The 24,510-nt window shown below is 32.6% G+C and overlaps 1 protein-coding gene across 1 annotated transcript; it reads left to right on the forward strand.

The window, feature by feature from the left end:
* Window positions 1-3,202: 3,202 nt before the first annotated feature.
* Window positions 3,203-9,417, forward strand: LOC8286286 (polyadenylate-binding protein-interacting protein 12). The gene is made up of 11 exons (XM_002532007.3): window positions 3,203-3,603; window positions 3,738-4,331; window positions 4,595-4,705; window positions 4,814-4,858; window positions 4,958-5,030; window positions 5,174-5,286; window positions 5,425-5,484; window positions 5,591-5,638; window positions 5,723-5,791; window positions 8,929-8,990; window positions 9,098-9,417. The coding sequence occupies exons 2-11, from the start codon at window positions 3,813-3,815 to the stop codon at window positions 9,153-9,155; spliced, it is 1,158 nt and encodes a 385-aa protein (XP_002532053.1). The 5' UTR covers window positions 3,203-3,603; window positions 3,738-3,812; the 3' UTR covers window positions 9,156-9,417.
* The last annotated feature ends 15,093 nt before the right edge of the window (window positions 9,418-24,510 follow it).

Raw genomic sequence — 24,510 nt, forward strand, 5'->3', positions numbered from 1 at the left:
TATCCTTACATATTTCAAAAGAAGGTAAATAATAAATGTGTCTAGAGAAATAATCACAAGTATTTTATATTTTATTTTTGTTTATTTCATGCTATCCAAATTTAATGGCTGGCCATGTATCATAAAATAACAAAATTTAGTTGAATGAAATTAAGAACTTAGATTTCATTTGATACATAATTAAACAAATAGGATGGAAATTACAAAAGTAACATTTGAAAGAAAATTGTAAGAAAGTAAAACTTAGGCAGCAACATTTATGTTTGTTATATAAAATTAATAGCTTTGGACCAGAAATATAATTAATCAAGTGGATTATTAATTATTCAATAAATTAATAATTTATTAGTTCATAACTTAATTGCATGCATAATTTTTTTACTTGAAATCTGTATCTTTTTTTAACCAAGTAAAGTTCATGAACTATTCATTATTTTCAAATAAATTGTATTTTTATTTAATATTACAATATTTCATTTTATGGGCAATTAACTAGGCAACAATTTCATTCAAATAAATAAATACCATGATATAATACAACACATAATAATTATTCATCTTAGATCTGTAAAGTCAGAGATGATTCAATTCGGTATTAACTTAAAAAACAAACAATATTCTCAAAAGAAAAAAACAAGCAATTTATTAATATATTCAAATTTACTAATTTATAAATTGATGGGTCTTTAAAGATTTTTTCAAATATGTATAGTTAAATTTTTATTTTATCAAAATACTGTAATTACCGACGAAAAGAGAGCTAAGAAGGGACAAAAAGAGATCTTCTCTATGTTTTCCTCTTTATCCTTGCACTAAACATATGAACACTTTTAATCTAAAAAAAAAAATGTATATACCTTTTGTTTTTAAAAACATTAACAAGAAAGAACATACTTCCTAGACTTTACTTGTTTCTATCCACTTTGATGTATGGTTATTAAAAAATCTAAATCACTTTGAATTCTTATATCCAATGAATGGAAAAGGATTTTTCATATCATAATAAAACTAGTTTAATATACGCACATTCCGCTCAATTTAATAAAAAACTATATATGTTTTATTTATAAATTTGTATTATATTAATATTTTATGATTAAATTTATTATATTTTATATAATAATTATATTATTTAATTTTCATCTAAATTATTATAAATTCTAACATAAATTAAATAACTAATACAACATATATATTATATATTTCCAATTGATATTAATTTGTATATAAAATATAAATATAATAACTATCATGGTATATATAAAAGAAGATATTTTGACAATAGAGCTGGCTGATTCCAGTTTCAACTTGATCCAACAAATATTTAGAAAATAAAAATTTTACGAGTTGGAATTGAAACTAATAGATCTGGTACTAGTTGAAGGGAAATCGATCTTGACTGGCTTCTGATTTTGAGCCGATTTCAGTCTGTTTTAACCATCACGGTATTATTAATCCAACTTATAAATTTTTGATCTGAATATTGAAAACTAATATAGATAATATAAAAGTTTATAAAATATAAAAGAAAATAAATTCATACTTAAACTCTAATTTTATGATAATATAAAATATACATGAAAAAATACAACTGATTATTTATTATTAATTATAATTCAGTAATATAAAATAAAATAAAAAATAAAAAATAAAATGGAAATATTGAAGTATTGAAACATAAAGAAAAAAAGTTCATACGATTTAAAAAAAGAATCCTAAATGGCTTCAATCTCTACCTTATAATTAAAATTAAGTTTCTCATTTTCTTCTCTAAGGCTGTTTCTTGATAGAAATCATAAAATATTATAAAATTATATAATATTTAGATTTTTTCCTACAATTAATAAATTAAAATGAAAAATAAATCATTGAAAATAAAAAAATAAAAGATATAAATAAATGTAAATTTTAGATTAAAATGAATAAAGCAAAAAAATAATTAAACTACAAAAATATAAAATTCATTAATGAACTTAAATAAGTAAATAAAAAAATAAAAAAATATCAAATAGATAATTAAGATTTTGTAATATAGTAAAAAGACACTATATGGAAATAAATAAATTAAAATAATAATAAATGAAGTACATATAAAAATTAAAATTTTAAAAATTATTGTCATTATAATAATAATTTAAAGGACAAAAATATTATTTTTTATTATTAATATTTATAAAAAAATAACAAATGTCATTCTTTAGTAGTCCTATGTAGCACGCTTTAGTTAAACTATTCTCTTGGTTTCAGCTTTAATATATATTATTTTTTTAGAATTAGAACTAGTATTTAATTAGAAATATAACTTATAAATTAATAAATTAATAGAGAAAAACAATAAAACTACACATAAGCTTAAATCTTATGTGTCAAAAATTAAATATACAAATCAAAAAGTTTTAAATCTCAAAATATAAATAAATATATATATATATATATATATATATATATATATATATATATATATATATATATATATATATATATCTAAATTTCAATAATCTGATTTATTCTTTAATGACAACATTTATTTTCTTTAACTTAAACAAGTAAGAGATAACGATGAATAAGCAATTAGAGGAAGGTAGATTTTATTCATACAAATGGAGGAAACCTATTTGATGTATACTCAATTATCTTATATTTAATATTTAATAAATCAAAATTTTTATTAATCAATGAATTTTTAAAAACTAATTTCAGTATTTTTTAAATAATTAAATGTAATAAACTAATAATTTTAATATCTAATGATTTTTTAATCTATTAAATGTATTCATTATAAAAATATCAGCTATATTAAATATTATATTTTAATTAAAATGACACAACTAAATACCAATTTGGTATGCACCTAATTCTACCTACTCTTCAAACCTTTTGATATCAACTGATAAATAGTTGGACTAGAAATGTGAATCATATTATGGCATGGCTATAAATCTTATAATTGCTTAGATATTAAAGATTTCAAATGCGTTATTTGAATGGTGAGATTTCGAGTTAGATCACGATTGATCGGAACCGATTGAATAAATTCTTTTAAAGTAACTGATTAATAAAAAAAAAAGAAAAGATTAGAGGATATTTATGAGAGAAAAAATAACAGGAAAGGGAAAAAAAAATGATGGGTTGGTCACGGTGATGGGTGCTGTGGGTTTTGCTTACCCAATGTAATGTATCATCAATTTGGGATTTTTGTGAGGAAGGTCCAAAAAGGCAGTGCTGCACAAACGGACGATCCTAAGAACAGACTTTCTCTCTCTATCTCTCTTTTCTCTCTCACAACTGTCCTTTATCTACAGAAAGAAGAATCATCGCTAAAATCAATAATAAATAATAATATAAATATATAAATTAATTATTGCCCTTTCTCTCTCATATATAAAATATATACACATTATACCAAAAAAAAAAGAAGCAAAAGTTGCTCTCTGTTTTACCCATTTCTTTTCTCTCTATCAAGATTGTGTGTTTTTATTGAGTCTTGTTTCTATTTTTTTTTTGTTACCATTATAGTACAGACGATCTCAACTGGGTGGGTGGTGCTTTGCTCTTTTGCCTTTTTATTTCCATCAATGGAAACCCTTTAGATAAGGCAGACAGGTAGAAATATATGTGGTATTATTGAAAAGATTTCTTTTGTTATTTATTTTTATTTTGAAATTTTCATTTTGCTATATAAAATCATAACTGAATCGTTTTCTTTTTAATCTTTCTATATAAAAAAAACTTTACAGGAAAATCTGAAGAAGAGATCTTTTGGGTGATTTTCATTTCTTTTTGATAGAAAAGTTGTGTGTTTGTGCTTGATCATGGCGGTTGCTGAGAATGCTGGAGCCAAAAACGCTACTTCAGGTCAAAATTTTGACAGTACTGTAACCGTAGTATCATCGGACTCCAATGATCTTGAAAGATCAAAACCTAGAAATGAATCTTTGGTCAACTCTAAGGAATCAAAAGATGATGATGATGTGGCTGTTAATAATAACAGCAAGTGTGAACTTCAAGAAAGTGTAACTAACGGGACCCAGATGCAGAAAAGGTTTGATACGAGTGAGCAGCAGCAACAGATTGTGGCGAAGTCTGTTGTTGTTAATGGTGGTGGTGGGTATGGGACCAATCATCAGATTCAAAGGGCTAAATCTGATAATGGGTTGAATGATATGAGTGATTTGGTTGAGATTTTGTCTAATTTGAATCCTATGGCTAAAGAGTTTGTTCCTCCTTCACTTGTTAACAATCATGGCTATCTGGGTAATGGGTTTGGCTATACTAACAACTTTCCAGCTCAAACTAATCCTGGGAATGCCATTGGAAATACTATTAAAAGGGTATGATTTGATTCTTCTTATTTGTTTTTGGTGGAAATACTATATGATTTGATTCTTCTTATTTGTTTTTGGTCTCAATTTAGTTTTTAGCCTTGAAAAAATATAAGTGAAGAACTAAATTATAGGTTTTAATCATGAGTGTTGAGTAAAGAACAGATTGATTATGAAAGTGTTTCTTTGGAACTAGAAAAAGGTGTGATTTTCCTATATATTTTCTTTATTTTGTTTGGTCATTCACTTTTCATATTTATTTTTTGTGGCAGAAGAAGAATAGCTTTAATCAAGGAAGGCGAAGGATGAACACTAGGACAAGTATGGCTCAGCGTGAGGATGTTATCAGGAGGACTGTATATGTTTCTGACATTGATCAACAGGTAATAAGTTGTATTGGGCTCTTTTGTTTTCTTTGAGGTTTCTTTATGTCTTTGGAGATTGCTTGCACACTTACTCTGGAATCACTTTCTCTTGTTGTTTGCATGTAGGTTACTGAAGAGCAGCTTGCAGGTCTCTTTGTTCATTGTGGACAGGTATATGGCTCTGTTTGGCTCATGTTAGCCCTTTCAGTTTCCCGATGATGGAAACTGTTTCCAGCTTAATTATACTCGTTTCCTTTTTCTGGAATAAAGGTGGTTGATTGTCGAATATGTGGTGATCCTAACTCTGTTCTCCGATTTGCCTTCATTGAATTTACAGATGAAGGTAATGTTGAAATCTTATATACCTTATCCATCTTGTCCAACACGTGTTAATAGACTATGAATGTGCTTGTCTACACGTGATAATTACATTAATGAAATGTGCTTACCAACACGTGTTAAATACGCTATGAAATGTGTTTGCAGAAGGGGCCAGAGCTGCTTTAAATTTGTCAGGAACAGTGCTTGGTTTTTACCCTCTAAGGGTGCTGCCTTCCAAAACTGCAATTGCACCTGTTAACCCCACATTTTTGCCAAGGGTGAGGACTTCTGTGTAATTAACAATTCCATTCTGTGTCCCTTTTATCAACAAAATCAATGCTTTGTACTTGAATCTCCTGTGCTACCCTTTTTTCTAGAAGTTGGCTTTTTAAGGTAACTGTGTTTGTACTTGGCAGTCCGAAGATGAACGTGAGATGTGCGCAAGGACTGTTTATTGTACAAATATTGACAAGAAGGTAATGTATGAAGTTGCATTTATTCACAATAATTTTATTATTTTTAGAAGCAAATATTGGAAACTATTTTCCTTCTTCCTTGATTATCTTAGTTTAATTGATGCAGGTTACTCAGGCAGACGTCAGGCTCTTCTTTGAATCTTTTTGCGGAGAGGTTTGTTGATACTTACACACCCAGCCCTAAAGCCTGCTAGTAATTGGGTTATGTTATTTTTCTTATTAAATTTTTCTTTGGTAGGTTCAACGCTTGAGGCTTCTCGGGGACTATCATCATTCGACTCGCATTGCTTTTGTTGAATTCACAGTGGTAACTACACTAATCTTGTACTTTTGGATGCCTTTTTTCTTCTAAAATTAATTTGTCTGAATTGAACAGATATATCACACATTTGTTTTGAACTTTATATGCAGTAATTATAACTTATTAGATGTATTTTTATAGTCTATTAGAGCCTTAATTTCTATATATCCTTGTCTGTGCTGTCTTCTTACTGCCAGTGGTCGTCTCATACTGCAGTTTCACCTTTAACCTGAAACATTTGCAGTTGAAGCATAATGTATATAACTTATTAGATGTACTTTTATAGTCTATTAGAGCCTTAATTTCTATATATCCTTGTCTGTGCTGTCTTCTTACTGCTAGTGGTTGTCTACTGCAGTTTCACCTTTAACCTGAAACATTTGCAGTTGAAGAATAATGTATGTTTCTTTTCTTATCAAAACGTTACCTATATAGTTGTAGCTGTCAGAACTGGATGGAGGAGTTCTGGTTATTAGCCAGCTCTCTCATTTTCGGATATTTGAAGTCTGGCATCTCAGGGTGCTTTTTAAAAGAATATGCATCATATGTACTGACAATAATTCTGAGTTTGACGAACAGAATTTGTTTTCCCCCGTTTTTCAATTCATGAAAGTCTGATATGTTCATTGTAGAAAGCTAAACATTAAAAATATTGTAAATTTAAGTGTATGATTTCATTATGTTCTAGATGGTGTAGGCCTACTAATGCTCTTACGCCTCTTAATATATTGATAAATTTTAGAGTAAATTGAAGGGTATTTTGGGGTTTAAAAGTAGAATAAAGCTGATTAGAGTGAGAAAAGAAGATAAAATCTTCTTGTTATTCACGTGCTGTGGATGGTAAATCAGGGTATTGTAGCAGAAGACAATATCTGAAAGAAACAAGGAATAAAAGAAAGAAGGAGAAGGAAAAGGAGAGACAGAGGCAGGTAGAGGGAGAGAGAGGGAAGAGAAACCAGACTAGGTAGATACTGCTCATAATAGAGTACATCGGAATTGCATATTACATGGGCATTAATAGACATCTTTATATTATTCAACATCCTATCAGTATTAGTAATCCCAGTTCATAATCTACACAAAATTGGAAACAGTAATATAAGTTCCTAAATTTTGTGATCACGGCCGTGTTACCTAACTAGCAAAAACCTGAATAGGAAGTGAAATGATAGTTAAATTTGTAAATTTAACAAGCAAAACCTTGACTATCAAAATCTTGAATTAGATCAAAATAGCAAATCTTGTTTCCAGAGTTCAATGAGGGGCCGTTGGAACGAAAGTAAAGGAGTTTATCTATAAATTATTGCAGTTGCATTTTTGCCAAATGATCTGTAAATGATTTTGAGAAACGATGATGCACCTTGTTGGAATGGCATCATTATAAAGCCATTTAATCTGTATTATATTTGCTATAACTATTTAGTCTTAGGAAGTGCTTAAAAGTAAATCTATATATAAAAGTTAAGTGGCATGACCAAGTTCCTTCCTTTCATTTACTTTGGCTAGTTATACATATTAATTTTCGCATGATTAAACCATTTGTAAATGGAGTGTTGAAAATGCATTTATTTTAGGAAAATAAAGGCTGTGTTTGGGGTTGCGTTTCTCAAAGTTCTTTTTCTTTTAGAGTCTTGAAAATTGCTTTTAAAAGGAGGTAAATTGATGCTTTGTCTAAAAGCAGATTTGAAAAACGACAGTTAATAAAAGGAAAAAAAAAATCAATTAAATCAAAAAATTCTAAACCTATTTTTTTAACACCGAACAGTAATCCCAAACAGGCTCAAAATTCTGTTTGGCAGATGATGCATCAACCCACTTGTATGGGGCGCCCCATGAATGTGTGATTGCCTCACATGCACAATATCGATTAGTTTATGAGTTGGTACATCTCATGTATACCCTTATCTGAGTAGAGACTCTTTTTATCGTCAATAGTTATTCCCCTTCTGTTCTGTATAATTATTTATCATCCACCCTGGAGTATATTGTTTGGACTATGCCATTTTTCTTCTGTTTAAAAATCTTCTCATTGATATGATTTATTTTTACATGGTGTACATTCTAAGGAAGATTGTTGCATGGCTCTGTTATTGCATAAATTATATTGGTTTAAGAGAAGCTTCATTTTTCATTGCAACATCTGATTTACTTCATCATAAACATTTTGAAGTAATGGTTGGATAATTAGAGACGCCATTAGCCACAACTATGTATAAATTGGTTGATGCAACTATCTTTAAAGGGTTAGTTCTGAATAATGGATTGCTACTTGCTTTTAAAGAAAATATCCATAGACTTCTCAAAGGAATGAACCTAATTCGAGATTTAAGAGGGCACATCTCATGTGGAAAAATAGAAAGGTGCTTTGTGGCAATATATGCTTTTAGCATAACTATGGGCATATATCAAGTATACATATTTTTTAGGGGGTTGATATTGTCTCAGGAGATGTATAATTGTCTGATAACATGATCCTTCGCAGCTCAGGAGGAAAAATACTTAAAAAGAAAAATTCTCTCCAAATATAAGTAGGATCAGCAGGAATGGGGTTGGCAGTCCGAGTAAAGAGTGTATAGGATGCAGGAAATGAGCATAAATTCACTATAGCCAGGAGTTTCTTCCAAATATTTGTCATTCTTTTTAACTTTACTGAAGTGGTTTGCAGGAATTTTCTCATTTTTATTTATCATGCGCTGGTGTTGCTTTAAAATCTGCATTTTATTGTAAATGGTTCCTCTTTTTGGTTATTGGGGTAACATTAGATGAAAAGAATGAATAGAGAATGAGTTGCATAGGTAATTTATTTGGTTAATCCAATTATATTATAATGTTTTAGATGGAGAAAATGAATATCTGTATGAAACTGGAGTTACAGATTTGTACCTTCACGTAAAGGAGATTATCTCTTTGTTGCAGACTCATTATAGTAGATTGAAATTAATTTAGATGTTTGGGTGATTATAATTAGATAATCAAATTGTAATCTACTGGAACTGCTATTAGATTGGCATATGCTGGCCTTGATTTTCTGGACATATAAATGAAGTTGGGTCTGGTGCATCAGAATGTTTCTTATGATGTTTTTCAAACTCGTGCATTTATAATAATGCGCTCTTTGCGCTGATTCCTAATTCTTCTTGCAGGCTGAAAGTGCAATTTTAGCACTCAACTGTAGTGGTGCAGTTCTGGGATCTTTGCCGATAAGGTAACTATGGAAGAATCATTATTAATGCTGCGGGTATTTTTTAATTTTTCCCCATATCAGAAAGGTCTTCAAGTTCCTAAGAGAATTCTTTGATGTTATGAATGCAGGGTGAGCCCATCAAAGACACCAGTTCGGCCTCGCATTCCGCGCTCTCCCTTGCACTGAGTCATGCTTAACGCCTCCCTGGACTAATCACCCGTTGATAGAGATATATTTATATATATACATACATAGATACTGAAATATTTTAAAGGTACTTGTGGCGTTTGTCTATCATTGTCCTTGCATCACAGCCCGGTATCTTTGTTTCCTATAGAGGGTTGTTTATGGTTGTTCTTAGCTCATAGAGTTGGATGGGATTCCGAGGATATGAATGGCTTTATTTAACGATGCACAATTGACGTTTGAAAACTGACTCATTCTACTACTCTGTCCTTGATTTGTTAAAGATGTTTTCTTCTCCGCTGGTGAAGTCTGCCAGATCCGATAGCGGGGAAAAGAAAATTTTCATAAATATTCGGCTGGTGAATTCTGCCAGATCCGATAGCGGGGAAAAGAAAATTTGCATAAATATGCTGATCGGGGAAATATTTCCTCAGCTATGCATCTTTTTTTGGCCACGAGAAGGGGAGAGAAGTCAGGTCCAAATGGTCGACACTTTGTCTGACTGGATATGGTCAACGCTGAGCAAGTGTTAATCCTGCATGTTTAATTTTGTAGAGGCCACAAGGGTGCAGTAATCTTGTATAGGCTGCAGGGATAGGAGACAGCCTTACATTGATCAATACTCAAATTGCTAGAATGACTAGCGATTATTGTGAATCTAATGCCCCTTCTTATTACAGTGTAGACCATACGTGAAGAATCATATGGAGGCCACAAGGTTACATTAATTTTGTCTAGGCTGCTGGGTTAGGGAACATACTTATATTGATAGTTTCAAATTCATATAAGTAGAATTTTTAAATGAATTCAGTAAGGAAATATATTCTATAAGACTAAAAATCTCTTTTAAATTTATCATTTTTATTTTATTATCTCTTTTTTATACTCATTTTTATTTGAAAAAATGAGTTATAATCATTAGAAAGAAGATTAATTTATTATTTTTAATAACAGATGAATGGTACCTGCCAATGCCACTTTGCATTACATAAATGGATATCAGGCTAATAAACTTTGCCTTAAATAGACATCAGGCTAACAAACTTTGCCTTAATACACACACCTAATTACACAGTTTGACTAGGTTTGATTGTTGATTAAAAAAGAAAATATCTCCTGTTAGTCTTCCTCAAGCTGGAGCATATATATTGTGTATGTCCAGCTTGAAAACAACATAAAAAAGACCAGGTGCGAAAGGCTTTTTGAGAAAATCTACTAGCTGATTAGAGGAAGTGACTGGCAGTAATAGATAACACCATTGAGGAGCTTTTGTTTGACTAGGTGACAATCAATCTCTATATGCTTCATGCGTTCATGGAAGTAAGGATTCTGAGCAATGTGTAATGCTAATTGATTGTCACAATAGAGAAGAGCTGGAATCTCACACGTGGCAAAAGCCAAGGCCTTTTAATCTTCCTCACTAGAAGATCTAGAAATTATACTTTGCTTATTAGATTCCAAGAAACTAGCATCACCAATAAAAACACAGTAGCCACTAACAGATCTTCCAGTGTTAGGGCAAGTGGCCCAATTAGAATCTAAAAAACCTTTCAACTTGACAGAATTCTGAGATGGATAAAAGAGACCTTGATCCGGTGCTTTCTTGAGGTACCTCAATACTCGATGAATAGCTTGTAGGTGAACTCAAGTCGGTCTATCAAAGAGGGTTGAGCAAGGTGACAACTCTTCATGTAGACCTACTTAGCCTTTTTTTTTTCAGTTGCTTTCTCCTTTTTTTAATTAATTAAATATATATATTTACTATCTCTTGTTTCATTTGTAGTGATTGATTGAAGCAGCTGAAGAAGATTAAGCTGGTCAAAGGCAAGAGATCGGCTAGCATGCTGTCAATTACTCCAGCTCCTCCAGCTCCTTCCTCGGTCCCGGTGACCTGAGCTTGGGGGTTTCTACAAAGTTAATTGATCGTGCTATCATGTTACACTCACCGTCCTCTGTGTGGAACTCTTGGAAACATCCCCATCTAGTGGATGAGGACGACTGTATTAAAGTGGAAAATTCCTGACCTTCTTCTCAGTGTCCTAATCCTCGGCATTTTTTAGAAAAAAAGTATACCACCCCTTCCATTTAGACGCATCCTTTGGCTGAGGAATTGGCGAGCTTGATTAATTTCAAGGCTGACTTGATAGTGCTGGAGAATGTTCATCCTTCCGAGCTTCATGCCCAGCAGCTGTCTCTCATTCTGCAAGTAAGTTCTTCTCGGCTAATTTCTGACTCTTATATGTTCAACAAATTTCTTTCTTGACCTGACCATCAATTTTTTACTTTTCTTTACGTTTACAGGCTGTGACTCTTGGGAATGCTCGGAAGCAGCTTGAAAGGTAGCTGCCCGAACAAGCCTCCCATGATCGTACTAGGGCTGAGACAATGGAGCATATACTTCAATAATAGTCTAAAGAGTTTGCCACTAAGGAGCGAAAATGGGAAGGCGAGCTTCAGGTTGCAAATGCTCAAGCTAAAATGCCACGACTCAGCTTAGGTCGATCGCGGCTGAGAAGAGGACTGTTGACCTTCGGATTGCCGAGTTGGAGCTCGAGTGCGCTGCATCACCTCTAAACTTACTGACCAAACTCGAGGTAGCGAAGGATTGGAGGCCGAGAAAGAGAGGCTTTATAATAAGATGTCTTTTCTTCTCAACAACTACGAGGAGGTTGTGAAGGAAGTTTCGAAGGCTAAGCTTCCAGATGCTGATATGAGCTTCTTGGAGGAACTAGACATCGAGAAGATTGGTAACAAAGCCTGGGAGCGAGCTGCTGAAGGTACTGAGGATGGAGAGCAAGTAGGAGCTGAGATTGCTAATGTAGTTCCTCCTTCGGAAGATGATCTAATTGAAGAGGGTGATCTCGACGAAGCTCGGGACATTGTAAATGAGTTCTGAGCTTCATAACTTTATAACTATTTTTGATATTTCAATGAAATTGACCTCCTTTGTCTTGACTTGATTTTCTGACTTGTTCTCATTATTGATTATAATATTTCGCTAAGTATAGCAGCTCGGTGATATTAAAGATATGACAATTTCATACAAACATGTCAAAAAGATCAATATTACTTAAAATGGGAAAAACTTCTACCTGAATCCAGATATTTTACTAAGTATGATAGCTCGACCATTTTAATATATCTTCATTGGTCACTCTAAGATGAACTCGTATGCTCGGGGTGGTGTCTTTATGATAACGCACTGACATTATCCTAAGTATTTTGAGATGAGCTTGATGCACCTAGAATGATGTCTTTAAGATAATGCACTGATTTGTGCTAAGTGCTTCGAGATGAGTTCGGTGCGCCTAAAGTGGCGCGTTTAAGATAATGCATTAATGGTGTATTAAGTGCTATAAGATGAGCTCGATGCGCCTAAAGTGGCGTTTTTAAAATAATGGACTGAAGATGTGCTAAGTGCTCTAAGATGAGCTTGGTGCGCCTAAAGTGACGTCTTTAATATAATGTACTGATTTCTACTAAGTGCTCTAGGATGAGCTCGGTGCACCTAAAGTGGCATCTTTAAGGTAATCATTCATGATGTGCTCAGAATGAGGTACTGTACTTTATTAATGAGCAAAAAAATAGGAAATCAAAATGGGAAATGAAATGTCAAAAACTTTAAACTTAAAATATGCCTTGTACTGTGCTATCCTCAGATGTTTATTGATAATACTTCTTGAGTACTTGGACATTCCATGATCGAGAAAGCTCTCTGCCTACCATGTTAGCTACTCTGTATACACCTCCTTTGAGTACTTTCACGACCTTGTAAGGGCCTTCCTAATTAAGCTGTAGTTTGCCAACACTAGCTCCTCCTTTGCTAATGTCGGCTCTCCTCATTACTAGTTTGCCTAGGCAGAATGACCTAGGTCAGACTTTCTGATCATGGTACTTTTCCATTCTGTGCTTATAGACTTCATTCCATATGTTAGCTTATGCTCTTCGCTCTTCTAGTGAATATAGGCACAACCTCATATGGTCATCATTCTTATTTTCATCATAATAGTGCACTCTTAAGGTCAGCATTTCTATCTCCATTGGTATCACGACCTCTGCTCTATAGGCTAATTTGAAGGGCTTCTTACTAGTTGCCATTCTAGGTGTTATTCTGTACAATCAAAGAACACTGTGAAGCTCCTCCACCCATCAACCCTTTCTTTCATCTAATCTTCTTTCAACCGTTGGAGGATTATTCAATTTGTGACCTTGGTTAGCCCATTAGACTGAGGATGAGCTACAGAGGCGAACCTTAGGTTGATTTTCACACTAGCACAGAATCTCTTAAACTTTTTATTATCGAACTGCTTTCCATTTTCGGTCATCACCGTGAGAGGAATGCCATATCTGCACATGATCTCTCTTCAGAAGAAATCAGTTATTCTTTTTTCTGTAATAGTGGATACAACTTCAGCTTCTACCTACTTTCTGAAGTGGTCGATTGCTATAAGCAGGAATTTCTTCTGTCCTACTGCAGGAGGCAGAGGTTCGAGGATATCCATGCCTCATGCTGCAAAAGGCCAAGGACTAGTGATTGTACATTGTAGTGCGGTCAGTAAATGAGACGTATTCTTATGTTCTTGGCATTTCACGTAAACTTGTACGAGCTTCCTTGCATCCTTGTACATGGTCGGCTAAAAATATCCTTGAAGGATAACTTTTGTTGCTATGGTGCTATCTACCTCATGAGCACCACAAATCCCTTCATGAATTTCTCTAAGAACATAGCCTGCTTTTTCTTTTGTGATGCATCTAGACCAAGGATGAGATATTGACTTTCTATATAGTACACCCTCCAAAAAAGAGTACATAGCCGAGGTATTTACTATCTTTGTTGTAGCATTCTTATCTTCTGGTAGTTTTCCCTCTTCGAGGTATTGTATGATCTCTATTATCCATTGGTCATACTCTTCAATGACCAGTACTTCTTCTCTTGCTATGCTAGGCTCCTCAAGTATATAGAACAAGATGTTACTACTTGGCTCCTTTGTGAGGCGAGCTTAGCTAGGAAGTCTGCTTCCTTGTTTTCATCTTGGGGGACTTGGATGATATTTCATTGGCTGCCATTATCTTCAATTCTCTTCAACATAGCTTTTGCTCGACTTACATACTTGGTTAAATTGGGGTCTTTAACTTCAAAGATCCCCATTACCTGATTTACTACCAGTTGTGAATCACTAATGATGCTCAGATTCTCAGATCGTACTGTTAGGGCCATCTTTAAACCAGCAAGCAATGCTTCATACTCGACAACATTGTTAGAAGCTTTGAACTTTATCTATACTAAACTCTTGAGCTGGACATTATTCGGCCCCTCAAGGAGTATCCTTGCTCCTGCCCCATAGATATTATAGGATCCATCGACATGCAGTGTCCATTTTACAAGAGCTTCATCCATGCTTTCTATGCTTTCAGGCATGCTTATCTCAGCCACGATAAGCTAAAACATGTGCTTTCATAGCCTGCCTGGTTTTCATACTGAACATCAAAAGCCCCCACCTGGATGGAACAATGGACTAATCGTTCAGATGTCTCTGGCCTCTGTAATGCCTTTCTCAATGGCTGATTTGCTCTGACTACTAATGTATGTGCTTGAAAGTACTGCCCGAGCTTAATGATTGTTGTTATGATTTCTAAAGCCAGCTTCTCTATCATAGGGTATCTAGTCTCTGCCTCTTTCAAAACCTTACTCATATAGTATATAGACTTTTGCTCGTCATTATCCTCTCCGACAAAGATGGAGGCTATCATTTCCTTTGTTGCTGCCAGATACAAATACAAAGTCTCCCTATTCAGTGGTCTATTGAGTAGGGGTGGCGAGCTTAAGAACCTCTTCATTTCTTCAAAATCCTTCTGGCATATTCCTCTGTCCATTCAAAATTCTTAACATTCTTTAAAGTTTTGAAGAACGACAAACATCTTCGTGCCCGAATAATAGATTAACTAACCAAGAGCGATTATCCTGCCATTTTACTTTTGCACCTCATTAATGTTGCTCGACGACCTCATTTCCATAATCGCCTTTATTTTCTCGGGATTAGCTTTACACCCCTCTACGAGATCATAAATCCTAAGAACTTGCCAGCTTTGACACCAAAAGAACACTTCTCAGAATTCAATTTGAGCTGGTAACTTTCTAGGATGTTGAATGCTTCTTTTAGATCTCTAGCATGATCCTCGGCCCTAGCGACTTGATGATCATCTCGTCCCCATACACCTCCACAGTTTTGCTAATCTTATCTTTAAACATATTGTTTACCAGCCTTTGGACCACAAGGCATAACTGTTAGCAGAAGGTGCTAATATCCGTTACAAAAGAAGTCTTCTCCTCATCCGACTTAAATATTTTTTTATCTGATGATACCTCTAAGCAGTGTTAAGGAAACTATGAACCTCATAACCGCTGGTGGAATCTACCAACTGATCATTATTGGGCAGAGAATAGCTATCTGTTGGACAAGCCTTATTTAGCTCTATAAAATCTACACACATTCTCCATCTTCCGTTTGGCTTTTTTATCAATACCACAGTTGCTACCCAGTCTGGATACATTACCAGCCTGATGAATCCAGCCTTTAGCAGCTTATTGACTTCTTTGGTTATGGCGATCTGCCTTTGAGGAGCAAAACTTCTCTTCTTTTGCTTGACAGGCTTGGAGCTCAGATTCACATTTAGCTGATGGGAGATGATGCTCGGATCTACCCCAATTATTTCGGAGGGTGAGCTAGCAAACATGTGCTTTTTCTTTGTAAGCACCTGCTCTATACCCTGAGTTATTTATTTTGATAATTCAGTGTCGACCTGGACAGACTTCTCTGGTTCCCCACTTAATCCAAATTTTCTTAATTCTCCCATTGGCTCTGCCTTTGCTGGGTCTTCCTCAATTGGATGTAATGAAGCTTCTACAGGGAGTGTATGACATGTCCCCTTCAACTTGGTAAGGTAGCATTCTCTCACCATCTTTTGATTGCCAAGCACGGTTATAACCCCTCTGGAAGTCAATATCTTTAGCTTCAAATAATTGATTCTCGTGGCTGCTTCAAGTTCCATCAGCATAGGTCATCTGAAGACTACATTACATGCAAATGGAATATCGATTCTCATGAATGAAGTTCTCCACTTCTTGCTCAACCCTTTTATCCTATCCACTTTTTCAGTTTCCTCTCAAAGCTCCACAATTAGCTCCATAATTCCAAAAGGTTATACTTGCTGGCTACCTAGACCTAGAAGTGGTGTTGTGCAAGGTTTCAGATTCATCACTCTCCCACTAATGGCCTTGTAGCACACTAGAGTCATGATGTTGACTGCGCTTCCGTGATCAATAAGTAGCCTCCTTACCCAGTAGTTCTCAATGAATCCTAAGATTACTAAGGCATCTTAATGAGGCATCTCAATCCCTTCTCCATCCTTTTTCGAGAAAACTATATCCAAGAGCTTCTCATGCTCGACCGTGATAACATGGACTCTCTTCCTTTTGGAGCTCTTAGCAATGGACATAGTTCTGCCAAAGATCACATTCATATCTTCTCTTTCCTCGTCTCTTTTCCTCGGGGACCTCTCTTGATCTCTGTCCTTTGATCATTTGGAGCCCCCAAGACCTTTATCTCTATTAGATTGATCTTCTCTTCTAGTAATAAATCTCTTGAGATGACCTCTCTATCTCCCTTTTGAAATGAATGCAGTCCTCGGTGTCATGACCATGACCATTGTGGAACTTACATAACTTATTCTTGTTTGTAGAGTCTGTAGTTACTCCCTCATAGGGTTCAGATATCGAATGTCGCCCTTATTCTTTTGAACCCACTCAATATACTAGTTCTTGACGTGTTTAAAGAAACAAAGTCTTTCTCACTATTGCTCCTTGAGTCACCCTTTCTTTTGTCATCCCTGTACCCTTGCTTGAGTTGGTTAGCTCTGCCTCTTGATCAATTATCATGATCGGATCTCCTTCCCACTCTATAATCCGACCAACTTGATGAAACTGTGAGCTCGGTCCGTGAGCTTGGCATACAACTCTGTTAGATCGATGATTAGAGAATCCTTGAACTTGTTCATATATGTATAGTCTGTTATTGCATCAATAACTGTGTCCTGGTTAAGCTTTTCTACCTAGAAAACTTCCCTATTGAACCTCTCCATAAAATCCTTCAAACTTTCATCACGCCTCTAAATACACTTCTTCAAATCACTAGACCTCTTCTTCGGAGGAATATTGGTGATGAATCGAGCTTTGAATAGTTCAAAAAGTGTACCAAAATCGTATATGGAGCCATCCGGTAAGCTCTAATACCACTTTGAGCACTTTCCTTTAGGATTATGGAAAAAATCATGCACCTAATCAGATCTGATATATTATGCAACCCCATCTTAATGTTAAAATTGTTAACATGGCCTAATGGATCTCCCAAACCATCATAAGAATCCAAAGGCGGCAGTTTCAACTTTTCAGGAAAGTGCTCTACTAGGATGCTCGGACATAGGGAGTTGCCCTTAGAGATGACCTCTTCTTTCATTATCCTTCCTACATGATCTCTTTCAGAGCATCATTGATTCTTTTATTGATAGTTGATGTAGATGATTCTATGCATATTTATTGACTGTTTATCAGTCGTTTATTCGTGTATTTGAGTCATATTTATTCTTGTTTGATCGCACTTTGGTATGTTTATGAGTTTTTCAGGTTTTCAGACTCCTTGATGGGAAACTGATTGATTTTCGGGCAGAAACAAAGCTATGTGAATGATTTACGCATATTAGATGTTTTTCAGATTTGATTCCTTGATTGGCATGCAATTTGAGGCTTTTGCACGGGTAGTTGCACAGCCATGCACATTTACACGGCCCGTGCATATTTGCACGGCCTCCCTTGCCCGTTGTATTTGCCGTGGCACGGCTATGGCTCTTCTGCCTATAAGTAGGCGCACGCAAAATGAGACAGGGTTCCGCTTCTGATTTCTGAACTTCTCTACGCACGCGACCCCTCACTTCTACACCTTTGTTCTTGACATTTTGGGAGACCAACGTCAGTTCAAAGGATTGATTTGGGAGATTCAAGCAAAGATTGAAGGTTCTAGACGATTGATCGAGACATCCGAGATCCACACTTGAGGCTGGTTTCAGAGTTGGCTTGCGACATTTCCACTCCGATTCGAGAGAAGAGGGGTTACATGTTCCATTTTCTTTTCTGTTGTTTATTTCCTTTTGTATTTGTTTCTTTTATTATGAGTAGCTAGGTCCGCCGAACCTATTGGGGTTCACCTTTGTTGATGGATTGTGTTTAATTATTAGATTTTTATTTGCCATTCTTATAATCTTCTTGCTGTTTAGTAATAAAGTTTGATTCAGTTAATTTGAGACGTTGAATTAATTGTCTTATGGGTTGTTTCTTGACATTGAGAAATGCTTGTTACAACTGAAAATTGAATAGTAAGAACTGGTAGTTAACACTTAGAGATAAGGTTAATTCACTCGCCGGATTAAGGATTAACAACTCTTAATAGATCTAAATCACGTTTAATGCTAATCTGTAATAATCTGATAAGAAGAGATTCCATTAAGTTAGTGCAGGTTTAGGAACTTGGTGAGCTCGAGAGAGGAGCCGAGTTCGATTCAGGATTTAGGCATGGGTAGCAAGATTGGTAATTTATAAAATCAACCTTAGAATTCCATCACTTAGGTCCCCTTCGGGTTTGCTTCTTTTGTTATGGTTGTCGTTCGATTGTCAGTTGCTGTTTATTCCTTTATTTGCATTTATAATCATTAGTTAATTAATTTAGACTTCTCACACCTTGTTTCAGACTAGATAACATAGCGAACAGTGGTAACTTTAGGTTCACCCAATCTCCAGGGACACGATATTGATACTCACTAGTGCTAGACCGCATCGATAGGTTCACTGCCTTAGGTGTAGGTTACATCAGTAGTCCATCAATAGTATCCTCAATCCATGCAGAATCATGGGTTTGAGAACTAGAACTTTCCTCCTCTATATCCCTAACTCGGTTTTCCGTTTTCGAGATCTATTATCCTTCATCCGAGTATTTGTCATTCTTGGGATATGTATGGTCGGTAGTGGACCATTCTCTATGGTATGCTCAGTTATCGCAGGAGTCCAGCTGGTGCTTGCTGGTGTAGGTTGCCTTGTAAGTGTCTGAGCCAGAACACTCTCATAATACCTTTTCATTTTTTCACCTGCCAATTATACATGGTGATGATGTCCTTTGGTGATGGCTGCTAAAGACTCTAAGGAAGACCTAGGGCCGGAGGTTGGCTATGAGGTGTGACAGGAGAAGTAAAGATTGAAGCCTAAGACAAAGGTGTTGGAGGTCTTTATCCTATCTCCCTCTGCCAAGCAGCCGAAAGATTTTAGACTAGGGGCAAGCCTCTCCAAGTGTAATTTCCACTGAAGATTTGCTCCAAGGCTGGGAGGACGGAATGACCTGTCCAGGCGAACCTAAGGATGATTGATTTTCCTGCAGAGGAAATTAGGGTCCAGCTGGAGAATCACTGGTTCCATCCACAGTTCCTAGTGGACGAACATCTCCACTCTGACCTTGATCTGATACCATTTAGCTTGATGAGGTAGGAAAATAAAGCTTTTTGCACGGAGTTCTCCATAGACGACGCCAATTGATAACTCGGTCAACAAAGGCGAGCCATCAACAAAAATCTTCGAAGACTGATCTTAATCTTCGAAATACCTGCAAGGATGGTTAGAAAGCGCCGGACGGAGTTGTCCATCCACTCACTCTGATAATAAAGTCAGTAATTTGTAAAAGGGTGGCTAAAGTGTATAAGAGTGTAAATAGCATGTACCTGCAAGCGTGGTGCCTCCATTCCTTATATAGACGTTGAATGTCTTCTAGTCCTTTTAGGAGAGAAACTCCATATTTATAGGATTTCTATTATTATTTATTAGTAGAGTTCAAGGTCGGGTTGGATTCTATGACTAGAGTCCTCCTAAGACACGATCTCTTAGAGTCCCTATTATAGTGGGATGAAATCTTTGGTCAACCCTGCCTTTCTCGAGTGGGACATGTTGGCTTTATGGTACTCGGTTATCAATTTTGATGAAAAGAAAATAGTACTTGTTAAAGATCTAATATACAAAAAACATCTCCTTGAAAGAATCTATTATTCATATCGTTCCAAACATCAATAACATTATCCAACCAAACAATACTTTTATGAATTTGAGAAACATAATGATATAACTAAGAAAGTACCATAATATTGCACCTTTCCCAAACTCTATAACTAGGATCATCCTGAGCTTGTACAAAAATACTTCTATCAATAAATTTCAGTTTGTTTTTGAACAGCAGAGCCATTTTCATTGCACTAGACCAAGAATAATAATTCAAACCAGTGAGAATAGTAAAAATGAGGATAAGAAAAGAATTCTCATTAGAATGCATGAAATAGGAATTTGTAACATCTTCTTTCACAACAACAATACCACATGTGTTAGCCTTGAAAAGGATTTTTGTTTGGTTACTAAGAAAGCTTTGTTGAAGAAAACTAGTTTGGGTTTTTTATTAAGACTCTTGAATTCTATTTTGATTCTATATTAAATTCTTGAGAGAGAATTAGCTTTTATTGATTAAGCTGAAAAAATAAATTACAACCATTACAAGGAAGATTAGTATATTATTTATAAGGGTTAAATACTATTTATCCCCAAGGTTGAGTTTAATATATGACTCGGTCTTTGCATTTCTTCTATTACATTAAAATTCCCTTGAGTTTTAATAAAATTAACTATTCTTTCGTGTTAGTCGAAAGACTAAACTGATAATATAAGATTACAAGTTGATCCTTCAACTTATTATAAAGCATCAAACTCGTCCAAAATTAATTTTATTATCAAATAGAATAAAATCTTATTTTTAGCATAACTTAGTTTTAGTATCTAATTAAAATTAGAATTTATATTCTTTTACTTATTTATATCTTTTACTTTTTTAGCATAATTTAATTCTAAAAAAATTTAAACTATTAAAAACACTTATTTCTTGTGTAAGATTATTAAATTACTATGCAGTTTAATTTTAAATTTTTAAATAGAATAAATAGTTAAAATTTATTATTTTTATTAGACACTAAAGTTAAACTATATTAAAAATAATAATCTTACTCGTATTAATCTCATTTTCATGGTTGATAAAAAGTTCCATTTTTAACATACAAGATTATCATGATCTACGTTATTGATAGTGAACTTGTCAATTTGGTGTCTATATTATTTCACTAGAATAAGATATGACTGTTTAATTTAATTTTTACTTTTTATATTATTTAACTATAATATATAACAAAAATAACAATAGGATGATATTTTAATTAGAAATGTTTATTTTATATTAATAATTAAAACTAAATTATATACTAATTTAATAATATTATTGTAAATATAAGTAGTTTTATGAAATGTTTAAATTTGCTTGAATTAAATTATATTAATAATAAAAAGTGAGAGCAGGAAAAGAATATTAAATTTATTATTTTAATTAGACACTGAAACTAACTTGTGCTAAAAATAAATTTTTAATTTAATTTAATAAGAAATTAATTTTGAACGAGTTTGATATTTGATAAGTAAAAGAATCAAATTGTAATATTAAACTATCAATTTAGTTCTTTAACTAATACGAAAAGATTAGTAGTTAGTTTTATTAAAACTCAAATGGATTTTAATGTAATAAAAACATATAGGAACCGACTCATATATTAGATCAAACCACACGGGATAAAAAATATTTAACTCTATTTATAATCATATATAATTAGTAACTACCCTTACATAAGTGGATATCAAGCTAACGAATTTTGATTTAATACAGATCTAATTACACAGTTTGATTAGGCATGATCGTTGATTAAAGGAGAAAATATCTCCTCTTAAGAGGAGGATTCCTAATAGTATTATATATTTTAAAAATTATTTTTATAATAAAAAATTATATTAATAAATATTTAAATATAAAGAATAAATTTTAACTTTTTTAGGTTTAATCTTTTTATATTATTTTTACCTTTTTAATGATTTTCAATTCTCTATTTGTTTCCTTTTCTTTTTTAGGTAATGGAAAAAGTAAAATTGAAAATGTTAATTAATAAAGTTATATGGAAGTTTATAATGCAATTATTAAATTTTAAAATAACAGATTCAGTAAAACTTGATTTTTTATTTTATATTTAAAAAATAAAAAATATACTAAAAATATTCTAAACAACTATTATAGATTTATAAATCACTAATGACTAGCGATGATTGTGAATTTAACACCCATAAATCTAAAAAGAGTTGCTATATATAAAAACTAGCAATTTTTGTTTGTGCTAATACTGAATTTTTAGTTTAAAAAATTTCATGTTAATTATAAATATATTATATTATAAACAAATAATTATATGTAGCTATTATTTTATTTTAATAACTACTTAGAATTATCATTTTATTTTAATAACTTTAAGATATAATAGTTATAGAAAGAAACAATTAAAAATATAGTAAATTAGTGGCATTATATAATTACTATTTTTTATTGTATTTAACTTTCACATTATTTTAATAAGCATTTAATAATATTATTTTATATTATTAATATTTAATATTATTATTTTATTTGATTAGAATTTAATATCATAATAAATTATTAGATAACTATATTAAAGACACATGTATTTTTTTATTGAAATTTTATATGATGTGGCTATATAGAATGTTACCAAGTGGAGTTGTATTAAAAAACTTGGCTAGCGATTTACTCATGTTATTGTATGATTATTTTATTTATTTTATATTTTATATATTATATATAATTTAATTTATAATAATATTAATATAAAATATAATTTTTACTTTTATCTTTATTACATTTGTATTTACATCTATATTAGTCATTTATAAAAATTATATGAGAAGTAATTTTAATTTTGTATCTTTTCTATTGCACTAATAAATTTTCATACGTTTATATAATAATTATTTAAAAAAATCAGATTATTAGAACTCTAGCTAATTATTTATTATTATTATTATTATTTTTAATATCATGTACATATAGATTCAATTTTTTTAATTATTATATCTGACCAATAAGTTTGCAACCGTGTTACAATTTTCTTTTAACTATTTTTTATGATCCAAATTTAAAATTTTTATTCTTTACTATTATTATTATTATTATTATTATTATTATTATTATTTATTTATTTATTTATTTTCATATGCATGAATATAAATATATATTTTATTAGAAAGATAATAAAATTTATTATTAATATATAAAAGCTATGAAAATTATTATACTTATTATAATTATTTTTTAAGAATATTATAGTTTTATATTTAAATAAGTCATAAATTTTTACCATATTCATTATTAACATTGAAGATCATATTAATTGTTTTACACATATTATAATTAATATTTTTATAAATGTGCCATGTGTCATTTTTTATTGAAAAACAATATGACTTGCCTTTACAAAATTCTACCACGCGGAGTTTCATGAAATTTTTTGGCATCGGGATCGCTAACTAATACTAATGGAATACTAACAGAATAGAAAACACTAATAGAATAGAAAAGAACTGTCTTTTCTGTATACTTTCCCCGGTTCTGTTGCTACCGCGTGCTTTACGCAATCGATCGGATCATATAGATATCCCAACATAGGTCATCGAAAGGATCTTGGAGACCCACCAAAGCACGAAAGCTAGGATCTTTCAGAAAATGAATTCCTATTCGAAGAGTGCATAACCGCATGGATAAACTCATATATATATATATATAGATTTTATTAAATGGACTTATATTTTGCTATTATTACAAGTCTCCAAGTTTATTTGTTAGAAAAGAAAAAAATTTGCTACTTAAATTAAAGATATAATTGGCAAATATATATTATAGATTTTATTAGATGAACTTATATTTTGCTAATATTACAAGTCTCCAAGTTTATTTATTAGAAAAGAAAAAGAAGAATTGCTACTTAAATTAAAGATATAATTGGCAAAATAATTTCCCAACACATCTATATACTTATTTCTTATACACAAGGAAAAAAAACCCCTTCGCTAATTAGTATTGAAGTGTCAAATAGTTAGTTTACACTAATTCTAGAATGATTGTTAGGGCGTAATTTCATGAAATAGTCCTGCAAAATTAGAAAAAACCATAAAGAAAACTATTCTCACAAAGTTTTATGAGAAAATTATAAACCAAGAATAAAGACTTCAAATGCTATATTGATATCCTGTCACAAATTTGCTTGTTAAGGTTGTTCCGGAGACATGTGAACCAGATTTCTCCAAAATTTTTCACCTTTTTGACGGTGTATTTATATC

Source organism: Ricinus communis, chromosome 1 (genome assembly GCF_019578655.1).
Source record: "Ricinus communis isolate WT05 ecotype wild-type chromosome 1, ASM1957865v1, whole genome shotgun sequence".
Classification (NCBI taxonomy): Eukaryota; Viridiplantae; Streptophyta; class Magnoliopsida; order Malpighiales; family Euphorbiaceae; genus Ricinus; species Ricinus communis.